This window comes from Pseudochaenichthys georgianus, unplaced genomic scaffold (assembly GCF_902827115.2).
Source record: "Pseudochaenichthys georgianus unplaced genomic scaffold, fPseGeo1.2 scaffold_2260_arrow_ctg1, whole genome shotgun sequence".
NCBI lineage: Eukaryota > Metazoa > Chordata > Actinopteri > Perciformes > Channichthyidae > Pseudochaenichthys > Pseudochaenichthys georgianus.
Window position 1 is genome coordinate 1 of NW_027262886.1, and position 10,072 is coordinate 10,072.

At 41.0% G+C, this 10,072-nt stretch overlaps 1 protein-coding gene across 1 annotated transcript; it reads left to right on the forward strand.

The window, feature by feature from the left end:
• The first annotated feature begins 724 nt into the window (after positions 1 to 724).
• On the forward strand, positions 725 to 9,812 carry prl (prolactin). The gene is made up of 5 exons (XM_034077989.1): positions 725 to 815; positions 4,998 to 5,110; positions 5,413 to 5,520; positions 6,596 to 6,778; positions 9,621 to 9,812. Exons 1-5 carry the CDS (start codon positions 725 to 727, stop codon positions 9,810 to 9,812), a joined length of 687 nt encoding a protein of 228 aa, XP_033933880.1.
• Positions 9,813 to 10,072: the final 260 nt, after the last annotated feature.

Below are 10,072 nucleotides of genomic sequence, written 5' to 3' on the forward strand. Positions count from 1 at the left end.
CGACTTAAGATCCACGACTCAGGAACCACGACTCAGGATCCACGACTTAAGATCCACGACTCAGGATCCACGACTCAGGAACCACGACTCAAGATCCACGACTTAAGATCCACGACTCAGGATCCACGACTCAGGATCCACGACTCAAGATCCACGACTCAAGATCCACGACTCAATCCACGACTCAATCAGGACTCATTAATTATCCACGATTTAAAATCCACTACCATATGTACTCATACTGCATCTAAATACAATCTTGAGGTACTTGCCAATTTAAGAGTACTTTATACTTTTACTACACAAGATTATTGAAGCCAGTATTGTACTTTTCACTTAATTATCTGACATTAGTTACTTTGCGTTTTGTGTGTTTTTTACGTCTCTTAGGTTTTTATGTGGTTATTTGGAGGCTCATTGCAGTCATTCTGATTCATCTTTTTGAGTGAAATTATACACATAAAGTCCAGGGGCCTCAGACACTCGTAGCCCCTGGACTTGTGACTGGGAGACCCCGTTTCAGTCATCCTCAGATGTTGTTACCTGCCCTCACAGTAATGGAAATGTGGTTATGAAATAATTAAACCATCTAAATTTAAGTCTCGTCTCGTTCTCCGTAAGATCTGAACCGTTTTCCCACTCGGCTACTCTGAAAATGTTCTCTCATTTAAAACGAACTGATGCTAACCAGAGACTCAGGACAGGATATTAAAGAAGAGGAGACATGGAGACAGAGATACAGGTAAAGAGACACGGAACATCAGACAGACATGGCCGCTCAAAAGAAACCTACAGCAGCAAACTCCTCATGGCGGGTGAGATGAATTATATTTAACTATCTGTTGTGGCATCTCTACGGAACATAATTCGCTATAAAGTGATATTAGATTTGTAGATGCAGAATATTTTTCAACCGATGAAGAGAAAAACGTTGTATTTGAAAAAACGAGATGTTTGAGGTAGTTTAGAAACAGGGTTAGAAAGTTACGTTTATTTTGTACACGGTTAACTACGGTGGCCTGCAGGTGCAAACGTGTTATCACGACACATTTCCATTAAGAGAAACACGCTGCGGATTCAGAAACGATGCAGATATAAAAAAAACTGTTGGCCAGCTTATAAAACGTATATGTTATTTACATCACTACTCTAACTCAATTTACAACAAGAACAAAAGTGGTCCCAGGGCAGATCCTTGTGGAACCCCATATTTCATTTAATATGATCTATCTATGTAGTGTCTCTACTTTAAAGAGTCCTCTCCTGCTGATGTTCAGGTGTATATCAGTGCGTAGTGTCTCTACTTTAAAGAGTCCTCTCCTGCTGATGTTCAGGTGTATATCAGTATGTAGTGTCTCTACTTTAAAGAGTCCTCTCCTGCTGATGTTCAGGTGTATATCAGCATGTAGTGTCTCTACTTTAAAGAGTCCTCTCTGCTGATGTCCAGGTGTATATCAGTGCGTAGTGTCTCTACTTTAAAGAGTCCTCTCCTGCTGATGTTCAGGTGTATATCAGTATGTAGTGTCTCTACTTTAAAGAGTCCTCTCCTGCTGATGTTCAGGTGTATATCAGTATGTAGTTTCTCTACTTTAAAGAGTCCTCTGCTGCTGATGTTCAGGTGTATATCAGTATGTAGTGTCTCTACTTTAAAGAGTCCTCTCCTGCTGATGTTCAGGTGTATATCAGTATGTAGTGTCCCTACTTTTAAAGAGTCCTCTCCTGCTGATGTTCAGGTGTATATCAGTATGTAGTGTCTCTACTTTAAAGAGGCCTCTCCTGCTGATGTTCAGGTGTATATCAGTATGTAGTGTCTCTACTTTAAAGAGTCCTCTCCTGCTGATGTTCATGTGTATATCAGTATGTAGTGTCTCTACTTTAAAGAGTCCTCTCCTGCTGATGTTCAGGTGTATATCAGTATGTAGTGTCTCTACTTTAAGAGTCCTCTCCTGCTGATGTTCAGGTGTATATCAGTATGTAGTGTCTCTACTTTAAAGAGTCCTCTCCTGCTGATGTTCAGGTGTATATCAGTATGTAGTGTCTCTACTTTAAAGAGTCCTCTCCTGCTGATGTTCAGGTGTATATCAGTATGTAGTGTCTCTACTTTAAAGAGTCCTCTCCTGCTGATGTTCATGTGTATATCAGTATGTAGTGTCTCTACTTTAAAGAGTCCTCTCCCACTGGTGTTCAGGTGTATATCAGTATGTAGTGTCTCTACTTTAAAGAGTCCTCTCCCGCTGATGTTCAGGTGTATATCAGTATGTAGTGTCTCTACTTTAAAGAGTCCTCTGCTGCTGATGTTCAGGTGTATATCAGTATGTAGTGTCTCTACTTTAAAGAGTCCTCTCCCGCTGATGTTCAGGTGTATATCAGTATGTAGTGTCTCTACTTTAAAGAGTCCTCTGCTGCTGATGTTCAGGTGTATATCAGTATGTAGTGTCTCTACTTTAAAGAGTCCTCTCCTGCTGATGTTCAGGTCTATATCAGTGCGTAGTGTCTCTACTTTAAAGAGTCCTCTCCTGCTGATGTTCAGGTGTATATCAGTATGTAGTGTCTCTACTTTAAAGAGTCCTCTCCTGCTGATGTTCATGTGTATATCAGTATGTAGTGTCTCTACTTTAAAGAGTCCTCTCCCACTGGTGTTCAGGTGTATATCAGTATGTAGTGTCTCTACTTTAAAGAGTCCTCTCCCGCTGATGTTCAGGTGTATATCAGTATGTAGTGTCTCTACTTTAAAGAGTCCTCTGCTGCTGATGTTCAGGTGTATATCAGTATGTAGTGTCTCTACTTTAAAGAGTCCTCTCCTGCTGATGTTCAGGTCTATATCAGTGCATAGTGTCTCTACTTTAAAGAGTCCTCTCCTGCTGATGTTCAGGTGTATATCAGTATGTAGTGTCTCTACTTTAAAGAGTTCTCTCCTGCTGATGTTCAGGTGTATATCAGTATGTAGTGTCTCTACTTTAAAGAGTCCTCTCCTGCTGATGTTCAGGTGTATATCAGTATGTAGTGTCTCTACTTTAAAGAGTCCTCTCCTGCTGATGTTCAGGTGTATATCAGTATGTAGTGTCTCTACTTTAAAGATTCCTCTCCTGCTGATGTTCAGGTGTATATCAGCATGTAGTGTCTCTACTTTAAAGAGTCCTCTCCTGCTGATGTTCAGGTGTATATCAGTATGTAGTGTCTCTACTTTAAAGAGTCCTCTCCTGCTGATGTTCAGGTGTATATCAGTATGTAGTGTATCTACTTTAAAGAGTCCTCTCCTGCTGATGTTCAGGTGTATATTAGTGCGTAGTGTCTCTACTTTAAAGAGTCCTCTCCTGCTGATGTTCAGGTGTATATCAGTATGTAGTGTCTCTACTTTAAAGAGTCCTCTCCTGCTCATGTTCAGGTGTATATCAGAATGTAGTGTCTCTACTTTAAAGAGTCCTCTCCTGCTGATGCTTAGGTGTATATCAGTATGTAGTGTCTCTACTTTAAAGAGTCCTCTCCTGCTGATGTTCAGGTGTATATCAGTATGTAGTGTCTCTACTTTAAAGAGTCCTCTCCTGCTGGTGTTCAGGTGTATATCAGAATGTAGTGTCTCTACTTTAAAGAGTCCTCTCCTGCTGATGTTCAGGTGTATATCAGTATGTAGTGTCTCTACTTTAAAGAGTCCTCTCCTGCTGATGTTCAGGTGTATATCAGTATGTAGTGTCTCTACTTTAAAGAGTCCTCTCCTGCTGATGTTCAGGTGTATATCAGTATGTAGTGTCTCTACTTTAAAGAGTCCTCTCCTCCTGATGTTGAGGTGTATATCAGTATGTAGTGTCTCTACTTTAAAGAGTCCTCTCCTGCTGATGTTCAGGTGTATATCAGTATGTAGTGTCTCTACTTTAAAGAGTTCTCTCCTGCTGATGTTCAGGTGTATATCAGTATGTAGTGTCTCTACTTTAAAGAGTCCTCTCCTGCTGATGCTCAGGTGTATATCAGTATGTAGTGTCTCTACTTTAAAGAGTCCTATCCTGCTGATGTTCAGGTGTATATCAGTATGTAGTGTCTCTACTTTAAAGAGTCCTCTCCTACTGGTGTTCAGGTGTATATCAGTATGTAGTGTCTCTACTTTAAAGAGTCCTCTCCTCCTGATGTTCAGGTGTATATCAGTATGTAGTGTCTCTACTTTAAAGAGTCCTCTCCTGCTGATGTTCAGGTGTATATCAGTATGTAGTGTCTCTACTTTAAAGAGTTCTCTCCTGCTGATGTTCAGGTGTATATCAGTATGTAGTGTCTCTACTTTAAAGAGTCCTCTCCTGCTGATGTTCAGGTGTATATCAGTATGTAGTGTCTCTACTTTAAAGAGTCCTCTCCTGCTGATGTTCAGGTGTATATCAGTATGTAGTGTCTCTACTTTAAAGATTCCTCTCCTGCTGATGTTCAGGTGTATATTAGTGCGTAGTGTCTCTACTTTAAAGAGTCCTCTCCTGCTGATGTTCAGGTGTATATCAGTATGTAGTGTCTCTACTTTAAAGAGTCCTCTCCTGCTCATGTTCAGGTGTATATCAGAATGTAGTGTCTCTACTTTAAAGAGTCCTCTCCTGCTGATGCTTAGGTGTATATCAGTATGTAGTGTCTCTACTTTAAAGAGTCCTCTCCTGCTGATGTTCAGGTGTATATCAGTATGTAGTGTCTCTACTTTAAAGAGTCCTCTCCTGCTGGTGTTCAGGTGTATATCAGAATGTAGTGTCTCTACTTTAAAGAGTCCTCTCCTGCTGATGTTCAGGTGTATATCAGTAATGTAGTGTCTCTACTTTAAAGAGTCCTCTCCTGCTGATGTTCAGGTGTATATCAGAATGTAGTGAAGCGGCACAAAACGGCCACCATAGAATTTCGCATTTAGTTGCTATATTTTCCCACGAAATGTGATTAATCCGTGTGTGTGTGTGTGTGTGTGTGTGTGTGTGTGTGTGTGTGTGTGTGTGTGTGTGTGTGTGTGTGTGTGTGTGTGTGTGTGTGTGTGTGTGCAGTGGTGTGTCTGGTGGCAGTCTGCAGCTCTGTTCCTATCAGTGATCTGCTGGACCGAGCCTCTCAGGGCTCAGATAAACTGCACGCCCTCAGCACCATCATCTCCCAGGACCTGGTCAGTGAACGCACCGCGGCTTTTAAATGCCATCACACACTAACCTGCAGCGCTCGTCTTCTCATGTTTCAGCAATGGAGTAGATATTGGAGACGTACCAGACATTAGGCGCAGGGGTGTCAAACTCAATTTCATGGCGGGCTACATCAGCATTATGGTTGCTCTCAAAGGGCCGGTTGTAACTTCGAGACTATAGAAATATACATGTATAAAATAATGTATTAAATTACATGATTGTAATGTAACCTGTAACCCCTGCATAAAATAATATAATGATGATGCTCCTTTGCCCCGCCCCCCAGAACTCTCACTTCCCTCCCATTGGTCAGGAGATTATGCCCCGCCCCTCGATGTGTCACACCTCCTCTCTGCAGACGCCCAGCGACAAGCAGCAAACTCTGCAAGTTTCTGTGAGTCTTTTGTTACTTTGTGTGGTGGACTTCTAGGGGTCCATCACGAGGGGTACTAATCTGGTGTTCATCATGAATATCTTCATCAGTACATCCTTCTATACTGGGATAATATACACACTTTTACACATTTTATTGTTGTTATAATAGTGAATGACAATGTGCACATTTAATCTTCTGTTCTTATTACGCTTTTTTGTGTTTGTATACATAATTCAATTATATTTCTTACATTTTATATCATTATTTTAATGTTATCTTTTTAATGCAATATATATTTTCTTACTTCTTTTATTGCATATTTTTACCTTAACTTCTCATATCTTATAAATACTTTTATTCAGTATTTAAAACAATTTTTATTGCACATTTTAGTTAAACTTGTCGTGTTTTATTGTATACTGGATTACTTTACTCTGAATTGGAGAAACAAAACCCAATCTGTAGGCAGGTAGTAAAGTACTTAGATTATGATGGTTCTTACTGACCTCTGCAGGCCAACTAGGGTATTACAACACTATTCAATAAAACCCTTCCCTTGATCTCCTCCTTCCTTCCTTTTCACTATATCTTTATCTTTTTTTAAAACCTTTTATATTGCATATTTAAATGTAACTTCCTGTGTTTAAATAAATATCTTTGATATTATTTCATTTATGTAACAATTAATTACTCTAAATTGGAGAGACGGAAGTACTTAGATTGCGATGGTTCTTACTGACCTCTGCAGGCCAACTAGTGTATTACAACATCTTTCGAAACCCCTTTCCCCTCAGCTTCTCCTTTCCTTCATCCTCACTTTATCCGGATGCTGTTGATGTCTTTCCTTTTGTAAAGCACTTTGTCAAATTGTTTAGTTTATGTGTGTATGTGTAGACAGTTTTAGCCAACATTGCTGATTTCCAGCTGTTGGCCAGATGAGAACAGACACCTTTTCAAATCTCAAAACATCAACAGCATTAGTTATAAAGAAAGGATGAAAGACAAGTAGGAAGAAGCGAAAGGATATAAGAGAACAATAAAACAAAGGCCTCCCCTGATGCGTCCTCTGGTCTTCATGACGCGTCCCTCCCAGGAGTCGGACCTCCTCTCTCTGGCTCGCTCCCTGCTCCAGGCCTGGTCCGACCCCCTGCTGGTCCTCTCAGCCTCAGCTAACACCCTCCATCACCCCGAGCAGACCTCCATCTCCAACAAGATCCAGGAGCTGCAGCTGCACTCCAAGAGCCTGGGGGACGGCCTGGACATCCTGTCTGGGAAGGTACTCTTTAAAGAGGAGACACTACATGCTGATATACACCCGAACATCAGCAGGAGAGGACTCTTTAAAGTAGAGACACTACATGCTGATATACACCTGAACATCAACAGGAGAGGACTCTTTAAAGTAGAGACTCTACACACTGATATACACCTGAACATCAGCAGGAGAGGACTCTTTAAAGTAGAGACACGACACACTGATATACACCTGAACATCAGCAGGTGAGGACTCTTTAAAGTAGAGACACTACACACTGATATACACCTGAACATCAGCTGGAGAGGACTCTTTAAAGTAGAGACACTACACACTGATACACACCTGAACATCAGCAGGAGAGGACTCTTTAAAGTAGAGACACTACATACTGATATACACCTGAACATCAGCAGGAGAGGACTCTTTAAAGTAGAGACACTACACACTGATACACACCTGAACATCAGCAGGAGAGGACTCTTTAAAGTAGAGACACTACATACTGATATACACCTGAACATCAGCAGGAGAGGACTCTTTAAAGTAGAGACACTGCATACTGATATACACCTGAACATCAGCAGGAGAGGACTCTTTAAAGTAGAGACTCTACACACTGATATACACCTGAACATCAGCAGGAGAGGACTCTTTAAAGTAGAGACACTACATACTGATACACACCTGAACATCAACAGGAGAGGACTCTTTAAAGTAGAGACTCTACACACTGATATACACCTGAACATCAGCAGGAGAGGACTCTTTAAAGTAGAGACACTACACACTGATATACACCTGAACATCAGCAGGAGAGGACTCTTTAAAGTAGAGACACTACATACTGATATACACCTGAACATCAGCAGGAGAGGACTCTTTAAAGTAGAGACACTGCATACTGATATACACCTGAACATCAGCTGGAGAGGACTCTTTAAAGTAGAGTCACTACAAACTGATATACACCTGAACATCAGCAGGAGAGGACTCTTTAAAGTAGAGACGCTACATACTGATATACACCTGAACACCAGCAGGAGAGGACTCTTTAAAGTAGAGACACTACATACTGATATACACCTGAACATCAGCAGGAGAGGACTCTTTAAAGTAGAGACACTACATACTGATATACACCTGAACATCAGCAGGAGAGAACTCTTTAAAGTAGAGACACTACATACTGATATACACTTGAACATCAGCAGGAGAGGACTCTTTAAAGTAGAGACACTACATACTGATACACACCTGAACATCAGCAGGAGAGGACTCTTTAAAGTAGAGACACTACACACTGATATACACCTGAACATCAGCAGGAGAGGACTCTTTAAAGTAGAGACACTACATACTGATATACACCTGAACATCAGCAGGAGAGGACTCTTTAAAGTAGAGACACTACATACTGATACACACCTGAACATCAGCAGGAGAGGACTCTTTAAAGTAGAGACACTACATACTGATTTACACCTGAACATCAGCAGGAGAGGACTCTTTAAAGTAGAGACACTACACACTGATATACACCTGAACATCATCAGGAGAGGACTCTTTAAAGTAGAGACACTACATACTGATATACACCTGAACATCAGCAGGAGAGGACTCTTTAAAGTAGAGACACTACATACTGATACACACCTGAACATCAGCAGGAGAGGACTCTTTAAAGTAGAGACACTACATACTGATTTACACCTGAACATCAGCAGGAGAGGACTCTTTAAAGTAGAGACACTACACACTGATATACACCTGACATCAGCAGGAGAGGACTCTTTAAAGTAGAGACACTACATACTGATATACACCTGAACATCAGCAGGAGAGGACTCTTTAAAGTAGAGACACTACACACTGATATACACCTGAACATCATCAGGAGAGGACTCTTTAAAGTAGAGACACTACATACTGATATACACCTGAACATCAGCAGGAGAGGACTCTTTAAAGTAGAGACACTACACACTGATATACACCTGAACATCAGCAGGAGAGGACTCTTTAAAGTAGAGACACTACATACTGATATACACCTGAACATCAGCAGGAGAGGACTCTTTAAAGTAGAGACACTACACACTGATATACACCTGAACATCAGCAGGAGAGGACTCTTTAAAGTAGAGACACTACATACTGGATATACACCTGAACATCAGCAGGAGAGGACTCTTTAAAGTAGAGACACTACATACTGATATACACCTGAACATCAGCAGGAGAGGACTCTTTAAAGTAGAGACACTACATACTGATATACACCTGAACATCAGCAGGAGAGGACTCTTTAAAGTAGAGACACTACACACTGATATACACCTGAACATCATCAGGAGAGGACTCTTTAAAGTAGAGACACTACATACTGATATACACCTGAACATCAGCAGGAGAGGACTCTTTAAAGTAGAGACACTACACACTGATATACACCTGAACATCAGCAGGAGAGGACTCTTTAAAGTAGAGACACTACATACTGATATACACCTGAACATCAGCAGGAGAGGACTCTTTAAGTAGAGACACTACACACTGATATACACCTGAACATCAGCAGGAGAGGACTCTTTAAAGTAGAGACACTACATACTGATATACACCTGAACATCAGCAGGAGAGGACTCTTTAAAGTAGAGACACTACATACTGATATACACCTGAACATCAGCAGGAGAGGACTCTTTAAAGTAGAGACACTACATACTGATACACACCTGAACATCAGCAGGAGAGGACTCTTTAAAGTAGAGACACTACACACTGATATACACCTGAACATCAGCAGGAGAGAACTCTTTAAAGTAGAGTCACCACATGAACTCCCTCTCCTCTTCCTCAGATGGGTCCTGCAGCTCAGACCATCTCTTTGCTTCCCTTCTCTGGAGGAAATGACATCGGCCAGGACCGGATTTCACAATTGATCAACTTCAACTTCCTGTTGTCTTGTTTCCGCCGCGACTCCCACAAGATCGACAGTTTCCTGAAGGTCCTTCGCTGTCGGGCCACGAAGGCGCAGCCTCAGATGTGTTGAAGAGAGAGGCGGCCAGCTTTGCTTTTCCTCAACCTTTTCTATAGAGTGGTGCGGAGATATCGTACGTCTCAAAGTCAACTTCAACTTTCAGTTTGTGTGTACAGACAGAGAGAATCAAAATAACGTTTCCCACAATCCCGAATACAAAACAAATATATATATAAACATGTATATACCTACATATATATAATCAAAGATACATTTATACATATGCTCACATTAAGACCTAAATAAAAGCACAACAATCAATATATACAGAA

Coding starts and splice junctions, on each gene's coding strand:
- prl (XM_034077989.1), top strand. CDS start 725: ATGGAGACAGAGATACAGGTAAAGAGACACGGAACATCAGACAGACAT. Junction 5,111..5,412: donor CCATCATCTCCCAGGACCTG/GTCAGTGAACGC, acceptor CCCGCCCCCCAG/AACTCTCACTTCCCTCCCAT. Junction 5,521..6,595: donor AGCAAACTCTGCAAGTTTCT/GTGAGTCTTTTG, acceptor CGTCCCTCCCAG/GAGTCGGACCTCCTCTCTCT.